General features: G+C 37.8%; 1 protein-coding gene across 2 annotated transcripts; it reads right to left on the bottom strand.

Moving 5' to 3' along the window:
• Positions 1–632: 632 nt before the first annotated feature.
• On the bottom strand, positions 633–25,176 carry LOC134795801 (uncharacterized). Of its 2 annotated transcripts, none has more exons than XM_063767736.1 (4): positions 24,662–25,176; positions 11,045–11,212; positions 9,013–9,262; positions 633–1,117 (listed from the first exon to the last, which is right to left on the bottom strand). In XM_063767736.1, the coding sequence occupies exons 1-4, from the start codon at positions 24,708–24,710 to the stop codon at positions 970–972; spliced, it is 615 nt and encodes a 204-aa protein (XP_063623806.1). In that variant the 5' UTR covers positions 24,711–25,176; the 3' UTR covers positions 633–969. The 2 variants fall into 2 exon arrangements, with proteins under 2 accessions (XP_063623806.1, XP_063623805.1); XM_063767735.1 differs by having other exon boundaries at positions 11,045–11,233.
• Positions 25,177–26,566: the final 1,390 nt, after the last annotated feature.

Below are 26,566 nucleotides of genomic sequence, written 5' to 3' on the forward strand. Positions count from 1 at the left end.
TGCTTTAAGGAGCTAATACTAAAGTTTATTTCTTGTTCTACCTACTACTTTTGACTGACCCTTCATTTTTCGACAGCAAATCCGAAAATAAGACAACAATGGTTAAAATATATTCTCTTAAAAACTGAAATGTTGGAAATTAACTCTAGTATTAGTTCCTTAAAGGAAATGTGACGATTTCAAAATCAGTCTATGTACAGACAGATACGTAATATATAGCTGGTCAAGCGAATCTTGTCAGTAAAAAAAGGCACGAAATTCAAATTTTCTATGGGACGATATCCCTTCGCGCCTACATTTTTCAAATTTGCCGCCTTTTTCTACTGACAAGATCTGCTTGACCAAGTATACATTACATCCTCAATCTATCCCATTTATACCTAGTATATATTTATAAAGTTCTTAGGTAACAAGGTCCTTCAATGTAAAAATAATTATTAGATAGGTAGAGTAAAACAGCTAGTATCGGAACGAGAATGTATATTATTGACCTAGTGGTTTTATCTTAACATCTTTCAAGTTCAAAATCTTTATATTTTTGGAACATTAAGTAATACATAATTAGGACATAGAAATTTATATAGCTATGCAGCAATATAGATTTGATTAAATTTTGAAACGGAGTTGTGATGTCAGCTAGGCAGAATTCAGCCAACGATCTTTTTTAGGTGTAAAATAGAGTCCTGTTAGAGGGCCCGGTAAACTGTGACTTTACAGTCATATGCCTTATGAGAAAGAATCGAAGATATAGTTTAGAGCCCGTAACCGGTACCAACTTTTAGTTTGTTGTTGAGCATGGTATTAAATTAGGATCCCAAAACTATTCCTTAGACTGGCTAGAGTGACATCTTAAAACGCAGTACCTACTTAACTATCACTTGAATATTATATTATTGGTAGATTGAATTAGAGTTTTAATAAGGTTGACGGAGATAACTACCCTGAAGTCAACCAGCGCCTGAGCATTGTTCACTTTAAGGTGTAGATTTGTCCGGTAAGAGGGTCGACGGCGAGCGAAGGCGGCAGCTCTGCCGCGATGTCCGCTAGCGCTTCCCAGCGCGTGGCTCGACTGCTCTCCGATTGACTCGGGCTGACCATTTCTTCTGAATGCTCGCAACTGGAAATAAGTTTCTATCTGTGTTAAATTTGTATTATGAACGACCAACTACTAGGCACCGGAACAAAGGAAAACTCCAAACGGTTAGATTAGGAATGTTTATTCAAACTACTTGATTACATTCACTTGTTTAATACTCTAGACGCTTAAACTCAACATCCATTTACTTTATTACTCTAGACACTTAAACTCAACATTCGTTTACACATCAATTAATTAACTTAGCTAGCTAGCAAGCCTAGGCAACCTAGGCTACCCACAGCCGTGAGCACGTCACTCCGAATAAGCTACCTATTTCCACGAACGCTCCAAACAGAATGCACGGTTTGATCAACTCCCGGCCAAGAACCGTTGCCAATATGGCGGGAAAATAGAGCCTCGCGATTGGTGGACGACATCGCGTGATATCGATGACGTCAACCAATCGTTGAACGATATTATTCGCCCGCCAAGACATCAACCAATCACGTTATAGCGATGTTGCCAGAAATAAACCATAAATGTTACTAGTGTAAACCATAAATCATTAACTAAATACGACTATTGAAAATAAATAATTGGTGAAATTGATAAATATTAACGTTAAAAATAACGTAACCTAACAATCGGCTGTCCTGACATCGTGTGCGTCCCGCACACGACACCAGGTGGTAACCTAAGCAACCTAACAATCTGCTATCTTGACTATTTAAAACAAACTTATTCAACAAATTAGCCTTAATTATGCTTAACATTTTAATTATTCATTTATAACTTTTACATTACAATGCAAATGCAGACATTGATCTATCAAGTAATATTTAACATACAACATGTAAAATAATAATAGTTATTTTATTAGTAAATTTTAACACTAGTCTAGTTAACATTATAGTTAACCCAAATTAAATTTAATAATAAACTGCAAAATTTACGAAGCTATCATGTACCAAAATAAACTATAAGCTACATACATAATCCAAGTAATCAATCAATCAATCAATCAAATTTATTTCAGGCAAAAAAAATATACCCATACAAAATATTAAAATTAAAATTATTAAGATTAAAATATTATCATATAAAAATTAAAATTAAAAATAAACTTAAAAACATGTCAACAAAAATTACAATAAACATAAATTACATTAAAATTAAATTAAAATCTACATACATATTTACATTAAATTATACACTATGCCTCTGGATCCCATATGCAGGTCATTCCAGTGCCTCCAGAGTGTACCAGCAGTATCTCCAGGAACGAGTTGAAGCAGACTGTTGGAACTGTCACGTACTCGGCGCATGAGGGAGGCAGTGCGTTTACGGATTATCGGAATAAGTATAAGATTTTAATTTAAATAACAAATTCTATGAACAATCGATTGAATATCGAATCTAGTGAACCCAAACGATCGATTGATTGGGCCATGGGAACATCAAAATGAAGTCACGACCGATCGATTATGTCGTGAACGATCGATGCCTTTCAGGATGCCTATCGACGCCCGTCCGAGCCAATCGATTAATGCTCGTAATGGCAGTCGAAGGACTTTATTCGACACTTATTGCACCAAGCCGCGAACCGATCGATTCTCGCGTACTTGATCTGAAACAACGAAAAAACATTCTGTAGCAAATCAATCTGGATAAAATATCCTAACAAATATGATATCCATAATAATATCCATGTTCTAACTCGAATCGTTTCCATCATCGCTCTCAAGATCATCATTAGGCTCTTTTTCATTAACTTCTAGAGCGGTCAGGTGTATCCACGGCTTCATGCGGTCAGCAGCTACGGTCGTTGACCGCCTATTTTCTGTATCGACTAATCCAGGTATTGGAGCTACAACATAGCGGTCATTGCCTAAGACCTTACTCACACGGTATGGCCCTATAAAAGAAGGCATTAATTTCTTGCTCTGTCCGTTATTATTGAAACAAGTTTTTGTTATTTTAACGATATCTCCCTCTTTATATATACGTGAAGGTGTCCTTCCCAAATCATAACTCTCTTTGTTTAGCCTGCTCCTGATCTATCCTAGCCTTAATACTGTCACGTATTTCACACAAATCATCATTTTCACGGCTATCGAAAACGACGTCATTGAGCATGGGGTTAATTTCGCTATTCATAAGAGTTCCGAACATCACTTCCGACGGCTTTCTACCTATAGTTTTCTGAAGGGTGTTATTCAGACCCCATTGAATGCGTCCCAAATGCGTATCCCAACTTTTCTCGCCACGTTTAACGCTTAGTGCCTTGAGATAGTCTAAAACTGTGCGGTTATACCGCTCAACTTGGCCATTAGACCTGGGGCTAGCGACCGCATTTAAAACATGTTTTATTCCTTTATCTAAGCAAAACCGTTTGAACGTGTGCGAGGTAAAACAACTACCTCTGTCACTAACGAGCCGGTCAGGGTTTCTAAATATGCTAAAAATGTCTTCTAGAACCTTAATCGCATTTTGGGCATTTGTGTTTCTGACAGGTCTGAGAAAACAGAACTTGGTAAAACTATCAACAACCACCAACAAATGAGTAAAACCCCTTAACGACTTTACAAAGGGTCCAAGGTGATCCACATGAAGAGTGTGAAAGGGGATCTCTACCTTTGCAATAGGGTGCAGTAACCCTTCGGGAGCGCCTAAATTGTTCTTTGTATACGCATATTCAATACAGGCACCCACGTATTTATTGATGAACCTGGACATTTTGGGGAACCAATAGTTACTTTTGATTCGTTCTAAGGTCTTCTCAATCCCAAAATGTCCAATTTCGTCGTGATTGAGTTTACACACCTGCCACCTTGCGCCCTTCGGTACCGCCCACCTGATCTTGTCCTTATCCCCGTCCAAATAGCGAAACAAGCGATTATCCTCGATATCAATCGATATCGATATCGAGCGATTCTTGATCTTTAAGGACAAAATTCTGTTTGATATATTCTAATCCCTTTTCGTCTAGATCACTTTTCAGAATGTCAATTATTCTGCTCCACTCAGAATCGCCTAACTGCAGCGTGTGAAGCCAATTTTCGCTACGAATACCCATTACCACCGGAAACTGATCCTCGAGACATTCTGACGGCTCAACCGGATTTCGAGATAACGCGTCAACGTAACTCATTTTTACTCCAGCCCTATACTCGACAGTACAATCAAATTCCTGAAGGGTTAGCTACCAGCGTGCTATTCTTGGTATCAGATCACGCTTTGAAAATGTGGATCGCAATGCACTGCAGTCGGTTATAATATTAAATTCCTTCCCAAGTAAATAGACTATAAACTTACGAAGGGAACACACTACCACTAGTGTTTCCAACTCGTAAGAGTGGAAGTTTTTCTCCTCGGGAGAAGTTTGCCGACTAAAATGCCACTGGGTGAAAGTTCTCATTACCTTGCGTTCGTTGCAGAAGGATCGTAAATAGCAAGAACCAGCCTATTAACCAAAATCGACTTTAGACTCAAATGCTCGTTCCTGTTCGTCACCCCACTGCCAGACGGCGTCCTTTTTCAATAGCTTGCTAAGAGGGGACGAAATTTGAGCAAAATTCTCTATAAATTTGCGAAAGTAACTGGCTAGGCCTAGGAACAGTCTCACATTATGAACATTCTGGGGACGAGGGAAATTGACTACGGTCAAAATCTTCTTTTCACCGGGCCGGATACCACTAGCGCTAATTTCGTAGCCAAGATAATCAACCTCACACAAAAACTCGTATTTCGACAGATTCAATGTCAGATTCGCCTGTTCAAACATTTGCAGCACCTCTTCAAGGCGTTCTAGACACTGAGCAAAGTCCTTTCCAAAAATGAGTACATCATCAATGTACGCGGTCGCCTTACTAAATCGCGCCGGACCAAGTATCGTGTTTATCATTCGTTGAAAAACTGCCGGAGCATTCGCTAGGCCGAACGGCATACGATTGAATTCGTATTGGCCGTCCGGCGTAACGAATGACGTCAGATGTTTGCTCTGCTCAGAGATCGGCACCTGGTAATAGCCAGAAGCGAGATCAAGAATTATGAAACAAGATTGACTCAATAATGGGCATTGGGTACCGCTCTTTAATGGTTACTGAATTAAACATACGGTAGTCAACGCACAACCTTGAGGAAACATCCTTTTTACGCACAAGTAGAATAGGACTCGCGTAATCTGAAGTCGATTCTCGAATCACACAGGCGTCTAATATATCTCCAATCATCGACCGCACTTTCTCCCGTTCGTGGTGTGACAACCTGTATGGACGATAAATGACTGGACGCTGACTATTAAGTTCTATACTCATTTCAGTGATGCCTGTACAGCCTAGGTCTCTCAAGGAAGTAGCAAAACAATGCTGATATTTCGCCAACAGCTCCATCAGGTTCCGTCTTACGTCAGCTGGTACACCTCTGCCCACGTTCACCTGACTTTCATCTAGCGCCTGCCGAATATGAGTCTCACCCTGCGGAACATCCACTACCCGCTTCACAACGTTGACAATTTCTGCACGACAGAAGATAAGCTTAGCCGGGATGCGACAAGATTCTGAACATGACACGACAAGTACATTAATGTGTCCATTTACCGCTCGATGAAACCCGCCGCTAATGAAATACTGCTCGTTCGGCTTTCCTGCTAAACAATTTTTCAAAAGAACCTCGCCGTTGAAAGCCGGCTTAGCTTGTACCATGACAGAAGCAGTTCCATAAATTTCAATTGTCCTAGCTGGGTAAAACATCAACAAGGCATCGCTATTATCAACAAGCTCTGAAGTAGGCAGTTCCTTCCCTACATCAAAGAATTGCAATTTATTACAACTCTTACATACCAATACATGCGCCTGTTCTGTGAACGACTGTCCCACAAGAACAGGGACCTCTAGCCAATGATCACTCACAACCTTGAAAGGTACCTTAGTTTCTACCCCATCGACGTTCATATCGAGACTTAGATTCCCTAGCGATTGGACTAAACCATTACCAAATCCCTTCAAGATCTGAGGAATATTATGTGACAGACCTAATCTACTAGCAGTTGTTTCCCTTATGAGCGTAGCGTCACTTCCGAAATTTATGAACGCCCTCAACTCAGCATTGTCGACTTTGATATCTTTATAATATTTAGAGCCTGGAGAGTCCACCATGTCTACGCTGTCCTTAATTCGCATAGTTTTCTGCACTGTACCGTTAGTATTTGCTTGCACTTTGTCATCTGACTTAGAGAAACATTTCTCCACAGTGTGGCCGATTTTATTACATCGCGCACATTTAAGCAGCGGCTTAGGGCAGTGCAGGAAACTATGACCCCTTTCTTTGCAGTTGTAACACCCTGTACCGTTGGTTCATCTATTGCTATCTATCAGATTTAGGATTTGCTGTGTTTTAACTGACTGATGTAACATCCTATGTATACCCTATCTTTCGCAAATAAATAACTTATGACTTATGACGTATCGAAATTCCTATTCCTAACATTCGATCGATCAGATTGGTTGGTTTGATTATAATCCCTATTACTGATCAAATATTGTAAGAGCTGGTCGGGATGGGTACAACGTAGTGCCAAAGCCCCGGATTTAAGCGTCTTGTCCGTAATACCATGTATTATGCACTCAGCTGCGCGGGCATCTACTATCTCGCATCGATTCACCAGACTCAACTTCTCATAATAGTACACCTCTATGGACTCATTGTACCTACTCTTCCTCCTAATCATATCCTCCAAGGTCTGGCCATAGTTTTGTTCACATGGGAAAACACTCAACAACTTGTCTTGCCACTCGGCCCATGTAAACAAAATACTATTCAGACTCTCATACCATGTTTTGGCCAAACCTTGAAGTTTCTGCATAGCAAAATGCGTAGTTGTTCTTTCATCCCACCCGTACACCGAGGCGCACTCGTTCACCTTCTTCAACCATATATCCATCCTCTGATTTTTTGATGAAGGATCAAAATTTGGCAATATATTCTTATGATCGATTTTCTGTAATGGTTGGGGTGCGCCTTGGTTCACGGGCAACGATGCTAGACCGTCTCGCAGATTTTTAAATATATCGAGTAAATAATTATTTGAAAAGGAAGGGCTACGTGACCTGTTAATCCGTTCTTCGGTATCAGGCTGTCGTGATCCGCGCTCAGCTCGACGCTCCTCATCCTGGCCCCTCGCTGACACGGGGATGCTTCGATGACGGCTGGCCGCTTGAGGTGAGCTGGCGCGCCGCGATGATTCACGTAGGTCTTCGGCAGCACGTACGCGGTTGCGCTCACGCCGTACTTCTTCCTCCAGCATCCGTAGTCGCTCGCGTCCCAGATCCACGTCCCGATCCGGCCGGTGTCGACTGTTGCTTCGGCTTTGCAGGCGACTACGGCTCCGGCTCGCGTTCGAGTGTGCATCTCTTCGTCTCGGAGTCACGAGCCTTCGTCGGTCTGGCGGCTCTAACATATTCTGAAATCTCACGTCAGAGGATTTTAGAATCTTATAGCTAGACATAAGGAAGCAAACTACTAAGTTTAAGGTAAAAGATCCCATTAATCAAGGAAACGAATGATCAAAGCAATAACGGTTCATATAAATAAATCACAACACGACTTACTTGAAATATCATTACGTTACACAAGTTCTTTGCTCCAACAATGCTATTAAATATAGAAAGGCGTTAACGTTCACTGGATTACAATTTAATCTGTTCCATTGTTGTCCGGGATTCGAACCCGATTGATGTATTAACTACTGTAACTTCAGCTATATAAATAAGGTATAGTATCACTAGGCTTAATTTCAATCGATAAAATAAGTAATCGAACGAAAATACTACCCACTTTCTATCGTAAAATGATATGAACACTAAATAGCATTAACAAAGAAATCGTTGGTTAAATTTAAACTGTTAACGGTATATTATAGCAATAACCACAGTTGAGATTTTAAACTAACATCACTATGTAATACTTAAACTTTATCGTTAACTTTTAAATAAATAACGTTCACTTGAAATCACTTCGCACAAAAATAGCTTACTATTGGGGCGTGTACTTACGTTTTAACTGTTCTTGTCACTTCTGAAATATGAACGACCAACTACTAGGCACCGGAACAAAGGAAAACTCCAAACGGTTAGATTAGGAATGTTTATTCAAACTACTTGATTACATTCACTTGTTTAATACTCTAGACGCTTAAACTCAACATCCATTTACTTTATTACTCTAGACACTTAAACTCAACATTCGTTTACACATCAATTAATTAACTTAGCTAGCTAGCAAGCCTAGGCAACCTAGGCTACCCACAGCCGTGAGCACGTCACTCCGAATAAGCTACCTATTTCCACGAACGCTCCAAACAGAATGCACGGTTTGATCAACTCCCGGCCAAGAACCGTTGCCAATATGGCGGGAAAATAGAGCCTCGCGATTGGTGGACGACATCGCGTGATATCGATGACGTCAACCAATCGTTGAACGATATTATTCGCCCGCCAAGACATCAACCAATCACGTTATAGCGATGTTGCCAGAAATAAACCATAAATGTTACTAGTGTAAACCATAAATCATTAACTAAATACGACTATTGAAAATAAATAATTGGTGAAATTGATAAATATTAACGTTAAAAATAACGTAACCTAACAGTATAGGACAATAATATTTCCGACGCTCGACGTTCCTTGTCGACTATTAGATTAGAACCAACTGTATACCGTAGGTATAGTTGATTTTTTTAAATCTGACCGTTTAGAACTATGAGCTCTCATAGTCCTAAACGGTCAGCTTAAAAAATTCAACTATATTTTATTTTATTAGATTTTCGACGTATTTTTATGCTCGGAAGGCTCATAAGTCATAATAGCAGAAAAAAAGTTTCAACGTAGGTATAAATTGTACTACATTCGTAAGAACAATACCTATATTCTTACTTTTTATCTAGTTCTTCTGCAGTGTCTGCAGCGTCGACTTCTTCGCTGACCTCCGCGACCTCGGGGGCAGCTTCGGGCTCCTCGGGAGTATTCCTCGCACTCTCTGTGTTGTTATCTGAGTGCAACATCTCCACCACTTGCTCCACCACTTCTTCTAATTTTGGAGTGTGCTCTTTTTCTTCCTGCATTAATCTAAAACTTTCATCCCAGGCGTTTTGGTTATCTATCCTAAAACTATCCGTTTGTACATCTAAAAAAGAGAATTTATATTTGTATATGTCCAAAATATAAGGACTTTTAATTTTTAATAAATATTCCTAATTGTACAAAAGATCTCTATGGGTCGAAGTGTATCCGCAAGAGCCCCCGAAAACGTTAAGATAAATTTTAATAAATACATTGCTGTTGTATTCGGCATTCGCCCACTGCAAGACGATTGTAAGTCCCATACTCGATGGGGATGAGTTACTTTATTACAGAGATTTGAATCCATATAAGAATCCATCTATTACCCTTGTGCTTTTATCAGATTATCAGAGCAGTTCTTGTTTTATTGTACAGCCATCTACTAATAATTTCTTGCACAACGAAGAGAACGATTGCAGTACTTAATGCAATACTATAGCTCAACCAAACACCAGGGGAAATATGCCAAATCTAACTTTTAATTAAAAACGAAAAAAAATTACGGCGAAAGAAAAATATACTTAGAGTAAAAACAGATAACGTAAGTCGACCCGGTCTCGGTTCGCAAGCGTTAGGCAAATTTGCATATAATTGGTCAGCTCTTTCTCTGCTGTGTTTATGGTGGCGAAGTTTAAAAATATACCGTCACGTCATACCGAAATAAAATTAATGAAATAAAACAAGTGTGAAGGCTAGACGTAGTCAGGTTAACGAGGTCGTGAAAATATTCAAGAGTCGTGTGATAAACACAAGAAATTGACGCGACATGAAGGTAATTTAAGGAGCTCTTGGTGTATGACTATATATCTACGTAGGTACCTACATATACCTACTATCTGGTAGGTATACCTACTATGTCAGACATAGCATTTAAGCATAATATACTTACCTAGATGTTGTAGTACAAGTCTACAAGCTAACTGAGTTACCGCGTGTAACGTGCCAATGTGCCTAAATACACTCATAAATAATTTGACCTAATGCTTAATGGAGAAGAGGGCGAGCTATCGCGAAAGATCGCTGTTCGTAGTGTTCGTGCCCCTTGCAATATTAAATGCCTGTAATATTTTAACAAGTAGCGGTTGTTCCTATACCTATGAACGGATTTCGTGCTTGTAGCTTAGTAAGGAATTTATAGGTATTTAGGTAGAATGTTATTGCCACCAATGCCACCAATTAGTTCTCATCGTCACCTCGAACACCGATCTGGGGCGTTATTCCGTATAGGAACTAGATAATCGTATCCTAAGACCCGGCAGCGATTGTTCTGTTTATGAATTTGGAACCTTTTTCCAGCTTTTTTAGGGTTCCGTACCCAAAGGGTAAAACGGGACCCTATTACTAAGACTTCGCTGTCCGTCCGTCCGTCCGTCCGTCCGTCCGTCCGTCCGTCCGTCTGTCACCAGGCTGTATCTCACAAACCGTGATAGCTAGACAGTTGAAATTTTCACAGATGATGTATTTCTGTTGCCGCTATAACAACAAATACTAAAAACAGAATAAAATAAAGATTTAAATGGGGCTCCCATACAACAAACGTGATTTTTGACCAAAGTTAAGCAACGTCGGGAGTGGTCAGTACTTGGATGGGTGACCGTTTTTTTTGCTTTTTTTTTGTTTTTTTTTATATGGTACGGAACCCTTCGTGCGCGAGTCCGACTCGCACTTGCCCGATTTTATTTATAATTTATCGAACTTCTCAAACTTTTCACAGTTTGTCTAAAGCCTCTCTCAAGTCAACATTATTGTAAGTTTTTGCTATAGAGGCAAGGTTCAACCAAATACCTACCTAAATTTTGCTAGACAGCTAGCCAGTGGCAACTTAAGATAGCACCTTACAACTCACCTTTATCTATTCGCTGACTTGCAGTATCTAATATAGATTTGCCGGTTCGAGATAATAGTATTGATTCATCTAAATTATCACACATTTTAGGAAGCACCTTATTTTCAATAATGGCTCGTGTTTGGGATTCCATTTTCTTTAACTCCTCCGTTGGCTTTTCTTCTTCGTCTGCAAATGATATATTTCTTTCTGAAAAACGAAATGATAAGTATGTATAATGAATACATATCTTCAATAACATACTTATTTTTTGATTTTTAAAACTTTGCTTGGTAATAAAAACTAAGGGCCCGATTCGGATTTTGAAATAGACATCTATTAGACATCACCAAGATACGATAACGATATGTTTAAGATCTAACCTGTCAAATTTGACATTTGCGCGATTCTGGAGATACTGTTGAACGATTTCCACCGGATATGACTTAGAGATCCAATTCACATCTAATAGATATCTTACTCTATCTAACGTAAAAGTGACATTGGTTGCCCGAATTGCGCTGCAAAAGAGAACTAGGTGATATCTAAACTATAACGTATCTAGAATGGATCTAGTACGTGTCGTCTCTTGTAAATATCTTGAAGTTCCAATACGGCAGTAAATCTTTATTTTCAAAGCCACAAACATTATTGGTACATACTTATTTTAACTTTTACATCTTACGTTCTCACTACCTACGTTACGGCTACGTGTTACGCCTTTGCTACAAAACGGGTAATAGCTACCTGCTACGGCGTAGCACTACGAGATTAGCTTAGGTACCTAATATGTAGTATTATTAGTAGTAGTATAAAAACCTTGGGTTAATTGACCATACAGGTAGGTAACTAATTATATAAAACTCAAATGTTATAATTTCCTTACGCGCAATCAAGGGCAAACTCATAAAGAAATAACTAAGGTAGCTAATGAAGTACCAAATCAGATATTAAATATGTAAATACAGAACTACAGGACGTAAAGCGGAAGGGCCAACTTCATTTAATATTGCTACAATTAGCAACTCAAGAGCAACAAAACACATTGATTACCAAAACAAACAAAGAATACCATTCAAGAGCTTATTAGCACATTCATTCCACTAACTGCTACGGGTTACGCTCGTATAGCGTGTAGCCACGGTTTACGCTCGTATAGCGTGTAGCCACGGTTTCGCCGTATGGAGCGCGTAGTAGTATGTATTATTTTAGGTGTTCTGCCTTTTCGCAGAACTATTTTTGGCGAAATTTCATTTGCCAACCAACATTTCGCCGACGTTTCACTTTGACAACTAACGATTAGCAAATTTTTGTATGACAACGTTTCAATTGGTAGAATTATTGTAAAGCAGATTATTATAACGCCTCTAAACTTTTGGAAGACTTATCATTTGTCAAATCTTTCACTTGGCCGAACAACTCTTAATTGGACGAATAACGTTTCGTTGAAGCTACAGTTCGCTTTTCATACATTAGGCAAGTTACAAATAAGAAAAAGATACATACCAAAAAATCAAAAATTGCCGAGTTGTTGGACTTTTTATAATGTATATTTTAATATTTGAAGCCAGTGGCAGCGAGCGAGCGAAGCGAGTGAGCAAGACCTTCCTGGGCAGAGCCGACTTGGATATGGTTAGGTTAGAAGACTATAAGGCGGGAGCAAATTGCTCCCGCCAGTCCCGCCTTAGTCTTCGAGGTTATTTTTTTTTTCAACAACCCAAAAAACGTAATTACACAGCAACTTTCGGGTCAAATATCCCAACTTTCGTGACAATTATCTCGGCCATTTTTGATTTTGGAGAAAAGTTATTCCTACAAAACATGCTTATTTTAGCATATTGTCTACGATTACTTAAAAAATAGATGTTATACCTAATGACACAACATCCATCGTAAATTTGACCAAGTCCTAGATTTTTGTCAACTTTCGGGTCAAATATCTCGGCCATTTTTAATTTTAGAGAGAAGTTTATTAAGAAAAAAGTGATTATTTCATCGAAATCTTGTAAATTATTCTAAGTGTTTTGAAACCCCTATGTTTTTTTCATTTTCTCAAAAAAAATTCTAAGTCCCTGAAACGGTTTACCCTTGAATTGCCGACAGACATTTCATCGAATGTTATTTCGAAGACAACGTTTCAAGTATTTTCATTTCATCGACAAGTTATTCCGTCGAAGAATCGACACTAGTAAATTTAAATGGGGGACTTTTAATTAGTACTTGAATTATTTTGTATATAGTTTATATCGTGGTATTTTCTTACGGGTTTTCTTATTTCATTTTGGATTGTATTTAATAAAATTTATTACGCGTAAAATTATTTCAATTTGTAATATTTCGTAATCGAAACTAAAAGCAGTCACGTCAGTCGGCTCACTCTGCGCGATTATAGCTATGTGGGAGTTTAAGATATAAAATTGTTTATCTGGACATACATACATAATTTTGAGAAAGCGGCAATTTTAAGTTTGCGCTCTAATTTTGAAGATATAATTTAACAAGGCTGACATTTTCATTTTGCCAAATTATAAATAGGTTGGTAACAATAATTTAAGCCGTTCATTTATGTGTAGGGTCGCAGTTCTAACCTAACCTAAACCTACTTTGAAAGCCGTTCGTTTCTGTGTGGGGTCGCAGTTCTAACCTAACCTAAACCTACTTTGAAAGCCGTTCGTTTCTGTGTGGGGTTGTAGTTCTAACCTAACCTAAACCTACTTTGAAAGCCGTTCGTTTCTGTGTGGGGTCGCAATTCTAACCTAACCTAAACCTACTTTGAATGCCGTTTGTTTCTGTGTGGGTTCGCAGTTCTAACCTAACCTAAACCTACTTTGAAAGCAGTTCGTTTCTGTGTGGGGTCGCAATTCTAACCTAACCTAAACCTACTTTAAAAGCCGTTCGTTTCTATGTGGGGTCGCAGTTCTAACCTAACCTAAACCTACTTTGAAAGCCGTTCGTTTCTGTGTGGGGTCGCAGTTCTAACCTAACCTAAACCGATTTTGATAGCCGTTCGTTTCTGTGTGGGGTCGCAGTTCTAACCTAACCTAAACCGACTTTGATAGCCGTTCGTTTCTGTGTGGGGTCGCAGTTCTAACCTAACCTAAATCTAAAATTCTTACAACAGAAAAATGTATAAATGTGTAGTACGACATATAAAAATGTCTTAAAGTAATACGTCCAACAAATGAATTGCAATGTTTAGTAGTTGTGCCAATTACAATAATTTGAAACGAATTAGCGATCAAGTAATATTCGTTAAATAGTATTTCTACGCAGTAAGAAAAATTGAAATAAATAGTATATGAAACAAAATAACGCCAAACAAAATTACTAGTACTAACGTTTCGATGAATCGTTGTCGATGAAATAATATTCGATGAAAAGTTTGTCGGCAAAACAAGGGTACACCCCCTGAAACGGCCCTCCTTGGTACAGTCTGACCAAATGAAACAGTTGGTACCTAAACAATAAACAATAGTCCGGTGGCCGGCTGCATGAAACAAACCTCATCAAAAAATAGAATATACCTACCCTGTTGAGGTACCTGACATTTAGTAGCTTCCAACGCACTTGGTCCGCCTAGGCTTAACCTGGCAGATTTTGTACAAATGGCAAAAACGTTGGACAAAAATTCATCAAAAAAAACCTCATCGAAAAATAGAATGAAACTTGTATGGTAGGATACCTGACCTTGAGGACAGTAAAAAAAAAGTGGTCGGCCTCACCTTAGCCTGGCAGTTTTTGCAGTCCGACCAGATTTATTGGGTCACGTGAGAGCTACAATTTACCTCATCGAAAAATAGAATGAAACAAACGGATTATAATAGCTAAAATAAGCCTGTTGACGTATGTCTTGGTCGGCCTCACCTTAACCTGGCAGTTTTTGCAGTCCGACCAAATTTATAAAAAAATCATCAAAAAATTTTTATCGAAAAATCGTATGAAACTTGTATGGTACGATAGCTGCCTTTGAGGACAGTAAAAAAAAAGTGGTCGGCCAAATCCTGTGTTGGCAGGTTCCTGTGTCCGACCAATTTTGTGGTACCACGTGAGAGCTACAATTTACCTCATCGAAAATTAGAATGAAACAAACGGATTATAATAGCTAAAATAAGCCTGTTGACGTATGTCTTGGTCGGCCTCACCTTAACCTGGCAGTTTTTGCAGTCCGACCAAATTTATACAAAAATCATCAAAAAAATTTTATCGAAAAATCGTATGAAACTTGTATGGTACGATAGCTGCCTTTGAGGACAGTAAAAAAAAGTGGTCGGCCAAATCCTGTGTTGGCAGGTTCCTGTGTCCGACCAATTTTGTGGTACCACGCGAGAGCTACAATTTACCTCATCGAAAAATAGAATGAAACAAACGGATTATAATGGCTAAAATAAGCCTGTTGACGTATGTCTTGGTCGGCCTCACCTTAGCCAGGCAGTTTTTGCAGACCGACCACATTTATAAAGAATTTGGATGGCAACCCCGGCTGTCAAACGATAAGCAGCTGATTTTGCTAGGTCCCTTGTAATTATTTTAATTTTAATGATATTTCATGTAATATTAAGCATTAAAAGTGTGAATCAAATAGTTTTAACATTAAGTTTTATGTATACATAATAAGTGAAGTGCTTTAGTGACGTTTACTAGTGTCTTGTAATATCTCAGGTTTGTAGCCGTTACAGGTTATAAATTTGAAACCTGCTTTCGCCTTGGATTCCTTTCTGGTTTTTTTTTTATCACAAATATTTACTAAGTGTGTTTATAATAAAGCGTTGATCATTGTACAGGGTTAGAACGCAGTGTAGATACAGTCAATCGTCACTATTTCACGTAAGTACGTACCTAAATATCACTTAGCTTGAGTGAGCGATTCCTTGTTTATTTTTGGGTTTAATTTCAATTGCAAAACTGTCTACAATGCTTACCCGCAGAGCAGCCGCAGCGGCTCGCCAGCAGGAGACTGATAAACTCCAACTTACCTTGCTGGAGTTGAAAATATCCAAGGAATCTTGTGCTCAATTGCTCAGTGAAAGGGAAGACAGTGAGAAGGAACTATTATTAGTACTTAATAGCAATGATAAGCTTAAAAAGGAACTTTGCTCATTAGAAACTGACTACAATAATGTAAATTCAGAGCGGGCCCGGCTTCAGGAGACGGTTGACAGGTTCACTGAGTGTAGTGCTGCGTATGAGCAGGCCCTGAAGGACATCAACTCATTGGAGAGAGCACTGCACGACGCCCACGAACAAATCTATGAGCTACAGGAGGCCCAACACAATGCAGCAGTGGCACACTCTCAGAGCTTGTTCGAAGAACTGGTCCGGCCCGACTCTCAGTTGGTTGCCGCACCAATTGAAAACCTTGTGGCCCCTACAGATTTAGCCTATGATACTACCACACCAAGGTTAGTAAATTGCAGCGGGAACAAACTAAAGAAATATATTAAATTAAATAGACTAATAAAAAAAAACCGAAACATGTCAAATATAAATAAATTGTTTTTTAAAAAATTGAGATTTTGTAAAATTAAGGTTAATTTAGTGGATAAGTTAGATTTATATTCTGCCCAGTTAGAAAATAGTCAATTGCAATATGAAACCGACACACAGACTTTAAAATTAAAAATTCAGAGTTTGGAGGATTCCATAGAATCCTTAGAAAAAATAAATGAGAGTTCTAAAAAGGTGATTAATGAATATTCTTTGGCCATGGATGATTTAATATCCCAGATTAAGCTTAATTCAGAACGGTTTGAGTCACTGACCAATGCCCAGTCATGTGCAGTGACTGAACATTCGTCGACCAGTTTACTCGACCAAAAGCCTGTGTGACGGTTTACCACAACAGCATGTAAATGATAATAGCTCCTTCCACACTACACAACAAAGCACACCTAAACCTAATGTTATTATGTATTCTGATGAAATTGGAAGCAATATGAGCTCATTTTTAAGCTTTTACCTAAAGGGACTTAGTACAATCAGCAATTGTCTGCCTTACAGTAGCTTTGAAAATATCTTAAAACAAATTTTAAATGACAGTAATATTAATTCTAAGACAACACTGCTTATTCTTATGGGGAATAGGGGTAATGTGAACAAAAATAATTTAATTAAATACTTTGAACAGTTAAACTCGCTTGCAGTGCATGAAATTATTTTTTTCACATTCCCCTATTGTGAGCAAATGTCAGAGGCAGAAAATACCACTAGACATAAGTTAAATATATCTCTATATAATCTTTGTACATATAGTAGTAAGTTTAGCATAATTGACACTAACAATTTTGTTAGTAAATACCATATGCCTATGGTGTTTTTGACTAAAGGCAAGTGTTGCCTTTCAAATTATTACAAAAGACAAATAGCTTTATCGCTATCATATTTACTTGACATTTCTGCCAAGAATTTGGCAGACAATTCTGCTCCTATTGAGCAGCCCAGTATGAACATGGAATTGGTTCCAGTCATAACCAATGATTTAATAGATTTAAACTAGGTGTTAAGACAAAAGATTCTGTCTCTGGCAATTTAGTTTTAAATAAATATAATGAAAAATACTGCAAACATGGAAAGTATATCCACCTGGTGCATCAAAATATTCAATGTATTAGAGGAAAAAATTTACAGATAGAACTTTTTTTGAATGATTTTAATATTGATATTTTATGTCTTACTGAACATTGGTTAAATAATAATGAATTAATGCCCCAATTTAATAATCACCAGGCGGGAAGTTCGTTCACCAGACTTAGTTCCATACATGGTGGGTCATTAATTATATTAAATAGTCAGTTAAAATTTAAGGAACGTAAGGACATTGTATCCATGTCTGTTGAACGGACTATAGAACTAAGTGCAGTAGAATTAGAGCAATTTATTGTTGTCTGTGTGTATAGGCCGCCATTAAGTAATTTTGAATTATTTGAAAACATAATGGAATCTGCCCTACTTAAAATATCATCTTTTAGTAAGAAATTGCTTATATGCGGCGACTTTAATGTAAATATTATGGAAAATTCAACAATGTCTTGTAGATTATTGAATCTTTTTAAATCTTGTAATCTCAACCACATGTTTATGGAGCCCACTAGAGTGACTGCTACTAGTGCAACCTGTATAGATAATATTTTCACAGATATTTTTCCTATTGCTAAAAAAGTTATCAGCAATTTAGAATCAGACCACTTAGGTCAATTAATGGTATTTGAGGCATTAAGGAAAAATACCATGAGAAAACAAATAACTTTTGTACCAGTAACCTCGGACCGCGTGGAAAGAATGAAGCTAAGTTTAGTTCAGGCGCTACCCTTTTTGTCTTCCGATATGAGTCCTAATAGTATGTATAATTCATTCTTTCACACTTTTATGGATCATTATAATGCGATATTCACCTCAAAATCGGTCGTAGTTAGTGGTGCATCAGTTTTTAGTGAGTGGGCTACTGCGGACTTACATCAAAGAAGACGTGAACTGTATGCCTTATATGAGGAACGGCGGTTTAATCAGAGTGATGAATTTAAAGAACATGTGAAGGAGTATTCGAAGAAGTTTAAAGTAGATTGTCATATAGCTAAGCGAAATTATCTAAGTCAGAAAATAAAAAGTAGTTCCGACATTGTTAAAGCAACCTGGAAAGTTATAAATGTGGAGACTGGTCGCTCTAAACACACAATTAAAGAGCTTAAACTAAACATTGATAACAAAATTATAGATTCCAATTTAGAAGTAGCTACAGAATTTGAAAAATTTTTCACCGAGGTACCAGTATCCACAACTAAGGATTTAAATTCATCACCCTCATCTGCTGTTACATTATTAAAACATAACGCTCCAGAGTGTTGTGGAGACCTTCATTTTGAACATGTTTGTACCTCAGATGTAATAAAGGCGTTTAAATCAATTAATGTCAAAAAAACTAATGACCTCTGGGGAGTCTCTGTCCATGCTGTCAAATCCTTAGTTGAAATTGTAGCGCCTGACTTGGTAGTTATATTTAACAACAGTGTTGATTGCGGCGAGTTTCCTGATCTAATGAAACATAGTAAAGTAATTCCTTTATTTAAATCTGGTAGCAGCTCTGACCCCACTAACTTTAGACCGATATCTGTGCTACCAACATTTAGCAAGATTTTTGAAAAATTAGTTCTTTCTCAATTAGTACGACATTTTAACGTTAATAATTTGATGCATAATAAGCAGTTTGGTTTTACACGGGGTCGCTCAACAACCGATGCCGGTGTTGAGCTAATTAAGCATATTTTCGATGCCTGGGAGGAGTCACGAGATGCTTTAGGTGTCTTCTGTGATTTATCTAAGGCCTTCGACTGTGTTTGTCATGAAACATTAATCAGGAAACTTCATTATTACGGAGTTAGAGGATCGGCACTGAATTTACTTAAGTCCTACTTAAATGGTAGAATACAAAGGGTCGATGTGAATGGACAGCGATCACCTGGGTCATTGGTCTCTATGGGTGTACCACAGGGATCAATATTGGGACCTTTCCTGTTCCTTATCTACATAAATGACTTGCCATTCCTTGTTAAGACCCACCATGATATAGTATTGTTTGCAGACGACACCTCACTTATTTTCAAAGTCAAACGACAGCAACAAGCTTACAATGATGTAAACAATGCCATTTCAAAAGTAGTAAATTGGTTCAATGTTAATAATTTATTGTTAAATGAGAAAAAGACTAAATGTATTAAGTTTGTCGCTAGTAGTAACGTAAGGCATGTGCAAACAAGTGTCATTGTGAAGGATGAGGAATTGGAATTAGTTGATAGTACAGTTTTTCTTGGTATAACTTTAGATTCTAAACTCCAGTGGGGTCCCCATATTGCTACTCTTTCGAATAGACTGAGCTCTGCAGCTTTTGCAGTGAGCAAAATCCGTCAGTTAACTGACGTGAAAACAGCTCGATTAGTATATTTTAGTTACTTCCATAGCATTATGGCATATGGTATTTTACTGTGGGGCGGTGCTTCAGACATAAATACCATTTTTGTTCTGCAGAAGAGGGCTATTCGAGCAATATACAAAATGAACCATAGAGACTCACTTAGAGATAAATTTAAGGAAATTGACATAATGACAGTGCACTGTCAATACATTTATGAGAATATTCTGTATGTACATAAAAATATTGTAAATTTTAGGAAAAATTGTGAAATTCATAATATTAATACTAGAAATAAACATAAGCTCGCAGTGCCCTTCACTCGGCTCCATAAAATTAAAAAATCATTCATGGGTAATTGTGTAAGATTTTATAATAAACTTCCAAACCATATTACTGAATTATCTATTAATAAATTTAAGAATTATGTAAAGCGTAAACTTATTTCTAAAGCTTATTATACCACACAAGACTACATGAATGATATTACAACGTGGGATTAATTGTTATTCGAAATGATTATTTATTTATTAGGTACATTTGATTATTGATGAGGAAATGGATATTCCGATGTAATACTATCTACTTCTTTTGTTACTTATGCTTTTTTTTTGACATTTAGATTTTATTCTAGAAATTCTAGACTAGTATTTTTTTATACAATCTTTTTAATGTTTGACGATCCTTTTGTGAAATTCTTAGTGTTAAATTTGATATGTATAATAATCCAATTTTATTATGGAATAATATTAACATCAATAAATTGCTCTGATAATTAGATTAAGATTAATTACGATTCATAAGAGCTTGTTGCTAGGCCTACATGAATAAAGTATATTTTTGATTTTGATTTTTGATTTTTGATTTTGAATAATAATTTCTATATTGAAAATATGGTTTCTTCGCAGCTTGAACTTAACTTAATAATGCTAACTGAAAAAAGTCATAAGTAAATGAGTCCATGGAGGTCTTAGAGGGCTTTAAAAAAAAAGAAAACATTCAGTTCAAATTTTATTCATAAATCTATCTAATATCTAAATAACGTTTTCTAACTACCGACGTGGTTTCAGAGTAACACTTACGTTGAGATGATGTCTCACAGATGTCAAAAATAAAAAGGTTTTCATCGATTTTTGACAAGTTTTGAATCGTATATCCTAATTTTCCACTACAGATAGAATGAGGAGGCATAACTGACATTTTATCACGCCAGGTGGCGCCTCCATAGTGGAGATGCTGTCACTGTCAAATCACATACATTGTTTCCAATAAATTTTAAACATTCTCCTTTTTTAACCGACTTCCAAATCCCAAAGGAGGAGGTTATCAATTCGGTTGTATGTTTTTTTTTTCTCCACAATACTGCAATAGTGTGCGACAAATTGTGGAAATATACCTATAGGATCTCCCTTTTTTCCCAAGGACCCGATATGCATAAATCGGTGAGAAAAAGCTTTGAGTACCAAAAACTAAGGCAAATGACAAAGACCGTTTGTGTAGGCTGCATTTTAAGGAAGATAAATATTTTGGAAACAGTAAATAAATACTCAGGTAAGCTAAGTTTTAACGAAGTAGTACATAATTTAGGGCATAATGGCTTGGCCACACATGCTGTATTCCATACGCATCATGACTTATATGAAACGCCTTCTTGTACATGCAGGTGATCCAGGTATACACCAAAGCTTAGTTTTCAATCGAACACTTGTAATATAAGAGGAAAAACTGCACGTGAGCCTTCCAAAATTTGAATAAACGGTAAAATACACAAGATAACCTCACATATATTAAGTGATTATCTTTGCATCAAATCAGCCTTTTTTCCATCAACTGTAGCATTTCTCCTTCGAAGCTCGGTTTGTAGAAAAGAAATTCCCACCTTTTACCAGTGGTAACTACTGGGAATAAAAATTCCCAGTAGGTACCACCAAACCGAGTTGGTGGTAACTACTAGGAATTTTTTTCCCAGTAGTTACCAGTGGTAAAAGGTGGGAAAATAATTCCCAGTAGTTACCACTGATAAGAACTTGGTGGTAACTAGTGGGAATAACCCTTTTATTGTTAATAATTACTGTTAATCATAATCATCTTCGGAGTCGAAGTCTGACGAACTTTCCCCAGACTCCGACTTATCTATTGTTATTTCTTCGACTCGCAAAGGCGTTATGTGTCCTTCAAACCATTTGATCTTATACATTTCATCTCTTAATGTCCAGCCACAATGTGTTGCATCAAATTTGATGCAAGTGGATTCTGCCGCACACTGCCACATTGAATTTATGAAAGCCGTCCGTAACAAGCCATACGTCAACAGGTTTATTTTAGCTATTGTAATCCGTTTTTTTTTTCATCCTATTTTCGATGAGGTAAATTGTAGCTGTCACGTGGTACCACAAATTTTGGTCGGACTGCAAAAACTGCCAGGTTAAGGTGAGGCCGACCAAGACATACGTCAACAGACTTATTTTAGCTATTATAATCCGTTTGTTTCATTCTATTTTTCGTTGAGGTAAATTGTAGCTCTCACGTGGTACCACAAAATTGGTTGGACACAGGAACCTGCCAACACAGGATTTGGCCGACCACTTTTTTTTTTACTGTCCTCAAAGGCAGCTATCGTACCATACAAGTTTCATACGATTTTTCGATAAAAAAAATTTGATGTTTTTTTTATAAATTTGGTCGGACTGCAAAAACTGCCAGGTTAAGGTGAGGCCGACCAAGACATACGTCAACAGGCTTATTTTAGCTATTATAATCCGTTTGTTTCATTCTATTTTTCGATGAGGTAAAATTGTAGCTCTCACGTGGTACCACAAAATTGATCGGACACAGGAACCTGCCAACACTGGATTTGGCTGACCACTTTTTTTTTTACTATCCTCAAAGGCAGCTATCGTACCATACAAGTTTCATACGATTTTTCGATAAAAAATTTTTGATGATTTTTTTTATAAATTTGGTCGGACTGCAAAAACTGCCAGGTTAAGGTGAGGCCGACCAAGACATACGTCAACAGACTTATTTTAGCTATTATAATCCGTTTGTTTCATTCTATTTTTCGATGAGGTAAATTGTAGCTCTCACGTGGTACCACAAAATTGGTTGGACACAGGAACCTGCCAACACAGGATTTGGCCGACCACTTTTTTTTTTACTGTCCTCAAAGGCAGCTATCGTACCATACAAGTTTCATACGATTTTTCGATAAAAAAATTTTTGATGATTTTTTTATAAATTTGGTCGGACTGCAAAAACTGCCAGGTTAAGGTGAGGCCGACCAAGACATACGTCAACAGGCTTATTTTAGGTTTCATTCTATTTTTCGATGAAGTAAATTGTAGCTCTCACGTGGTACCACAAAATTGGTCGGACACAGGAACCTGCCAACACAGGATTTGGCCGACCACTTTTTTTTACTGTCCTCAAAGGCAGCTATCGTACCATACAAGTTTCATACGATTATTCGATAAAAAATTTTTGATGATTTTTTTATAAATTTGGTCGGACTGCAAAAACTGCCAGGTTAAGGTGAGGCCGACCAAGACATACGTCAACAGGCTTATTTTAGCTATTATAATCCGTTTGTTTCATTCTATTTTTCGATGAGGTAAATTGTAGCTCCCACGTGACCCAATAAATCTGGTCGGACTGCAAAAACTGCCAGGCTAAGGTGAGGCCGACCACTTTTTTTTACTGTCCTCAAGGTCAGGTATCCTACCATACAAGTTTCATTCAATTTTCGATGAGGTTTATTTTGATGAATTTTTGTCCAACGTTTTTGCCATTTGTACAAAATCTGCCAGGTTAAGCCTAGGCCGACCAAGTGCGTTGGAAGCTACTAAATGTCAGGTACCTCTACAGTGTAGGTATATTCTATTTTTTGATGAGGTTTGTTTCATGCAGCCGGCCACCGGACTACAACTAAAGTGTATATTATGCCAACTAAAACATTCTACGACATGAAAGTTGGCATTTTGAAAATTGACATTATAAAACACAGACCAAACGTTTAGTTGGTAACTGTGCGGTTGGCAAATAAATAAATAAAACATTTGATAAGTTGTGAAATGAAAATTCGGCGAAATAAAATTCCGCCAAACGTGAGTTGGGAAGTGATAATCGGCCATACCATTTTCGTCGATAAATAAGAGAACCATTATTTTATTTAAAAATAGGTTAATTTTATTTAAAAGCACCATGCCGCAGGGGGATAGCTTTTAGTATTTTATTTTAAGATTAGTATTATTTATTTTTAGTTCTAGATTTTAAGTTTTTATAGTTTGGTTATTTATTGGATATACCTACTCGTAGGTAGGTGTTACATATTTGTAAATTAGTAGGTAAATTAAATTTAAGAACCTACAGGGCTATAAGCGCGAAAATCGAAGTTCGCAAATTGCGGGCATTTTTCTCTGTCACTTTAATTACGCCTTCATTGGAGTAAAAGAGAAAGATCCCCGCAATTTGCGAATTTCGGTTTTCGCGGTAGCCCCTCTGTCTACAAGAAATAGTTAAACACTGATTATAATTTATAATAACCGAGAAAAGTCCTTTAATTAACAAATGAAGTATACTAATTTCTTAAAAAGTATTTACAAATTATTAATTTAAGTAGCTTAAATTTCTTTTCTGCTACTGTAAACCCTGTTTTAGCCTTGAATATTCAATACAAAGGGATATTCTTCTCAAAGGTCAACCAAAAAAAACAAACAAAAATAGAACGTCCAAATGCAAACCTGTGGCATTCGGTGGAGCCATACTTGGAGCGCTGCTCGTGCAGCCCATGTTTCATGGGTCCAGTGCTAGCCGGCATCCATACGCAAAGTTGTTTCTGTATTTTCGATAAAACACTCGAAGATTGCCAAAGTTTGCTGACAATCGGCGAACCGGTGGTTCGCGACCGCTGGGGCGAGTGGCGCGGCACTGCCGAGCACCGAGCACCCAGCTCGACTGCGCGCCCCGAGATCGTATCGTACCTAACTGCCTATTATGGGAGGAGGGAGCCCACTCAACTGACCTCGCACCCCCATCGCGTTTTTCCAATTAAACCAACGTAATACATTCCTTTACTTTGACGCGCATATTTAGCGAGACCTTTGCTTCCACGGGTGGTATTTCAATGTGAAGGCTTTGTGCTACTCTACGTGATGAACTTATTCATAAATAGTGACGTCGAATTCCTATTGTCCCCGCCTCTAAGAAAGTTTAACACCCCAACTGCCTAAAAATATTTCTACCACCAATTATAGGGACCTACTTCTACACATTTCAATTAGAGCGCATTGTGATACCCCTTTACCCCTAAAGATACAAAGCGTCTATTTGAGTTTGCTTTTAGCTGAGCCTTTCCAAAATGAGTACTGAATATGTAGGTACCTAGCGGGATAAAAAATTCACACCCCAATCACCCCATTACTTTTTATTCTTTGCTTGGGACTCTTGGTACTCCTAAGGACCTATAGGCATGTTACGCTGTCAGGCAAGTGTTATTTAAACGTCAAACTTCTATGAAAGTATGGCGTTTAAATAACACTTTGCACAGTCTGGGCTATCAAAATCGCTGCCAACTAAGCTTGGTCTAACTCTATCCATCAGCAACACACTTAATAGCATGCCTTTGACATCGTTGTAGTATAAAAATAAAACGAAAAGGCGCCTATTAAGTACAAAAAATCTTGCGTTTTGATTAATAGATCAGCAGATTATTTATGATCTTACAAACCATGTTGTAATTAAAGGCTGGTCAAGTCAAAGCTCTTTGTTCTCAAACTATGTACAAAACGGGTGTGAGTACACGCAACAGTTACCTCGAGTTGATAAATGCCGCCCCCGCCCGTACGACCGCCCTATACTCCAATTGTTTGCGGGAGCATTCGACTCGGAAGACCAGCATAAATGTACTTTTGTAATGTGTGTTTACTTTTTTAATTTATGTAGTTACTTGAACTGGTTCCTCTGAATGGTCCGCTCAAAGTTGGTAGGGAACAACTCACCGAAGCCGTCCGGCGCTGTTCTCTTTTCACGGCCATACTGTTGCTATTCTAAATAATCTAAATCCGTTTTTAAATAGCACAATACCCCTTTAGGATTAAATTTTTATTATTTTAACGCGACTCTGATGTGACCATGGCACGCGTCCGGAAATGCAACATTGTTATTTTGTAAGCAAACATGAACTAAAAAGCCTGCACAGCGCGAGGCTACCGTTTAATCTCCATACGATTAAAACTATTAAGCATTGCCCTGCGAATGTGTGCTTAAGAAAGAGTAATTTACTTTCGCAGTTAATTAATGTAACATACTAATACAATTTAGCCTGACTTTGCATAACGAGCGCGATTGTAGGCTGCTTTAGCATAAATTGTTCTTATCTAGAAGCAGGTCTTGTGGTGGGTATGGACATCGGAATGTTAATAGCCAGTACCACCGCGAGTAGCGAGAACCTTGGCCTCTGTCAACTAATTGAACGTTCAACTGGGCATTCAGCTTTAGAACTAAGTATGGGGCGAAACTCCTTCCATGTCTGATGAATATACCTTAGATGTAAGTACCTAGAGCTGGAGATAATGCTGGCGATAACGTAGAACGTAGATCGACTTTCGGACCAATGTCTCCATCCTCAAAGAACTCCTGTATCACGC

This window comes from Cydia splendana, chromosome 12, assembly GCF_910591565.1.
Source record: "Cydia splendana chromosome 12, ilCydSple1.2, whole genome shotgun sequence".
NCBI classification, from domain to species: domain Eukaryota; kingdom Metazoa; phylum Arthropoda; class Insecta; order Lepidoptera; family Tortricidae; genus Cydia; species Cydia splendana.

Coding starts and splice junctions, on each gene's coding strand:
- LOC134795801 (XM_063767735.1), bottom strand. CDS start 24,710: ATGGGCTGCACGAGCAGCGCTCCAAGTATGGCTCCACCGAATGCCACA. Junction 11,234..24,661: donor GGCTCCACCGAATGCCACAG/GTTTGCATTTGG, acceptor TTCGTTTTTCAG/AAAGAAATATATCATTTGCA. Junction 9,263..11,044: donor AAGTCAGCGAATAGATAAAG/GTGAGTTGTAAG, acceptor TCTCTTTTTTAG/ATGTACAAACGGATAGTTTT.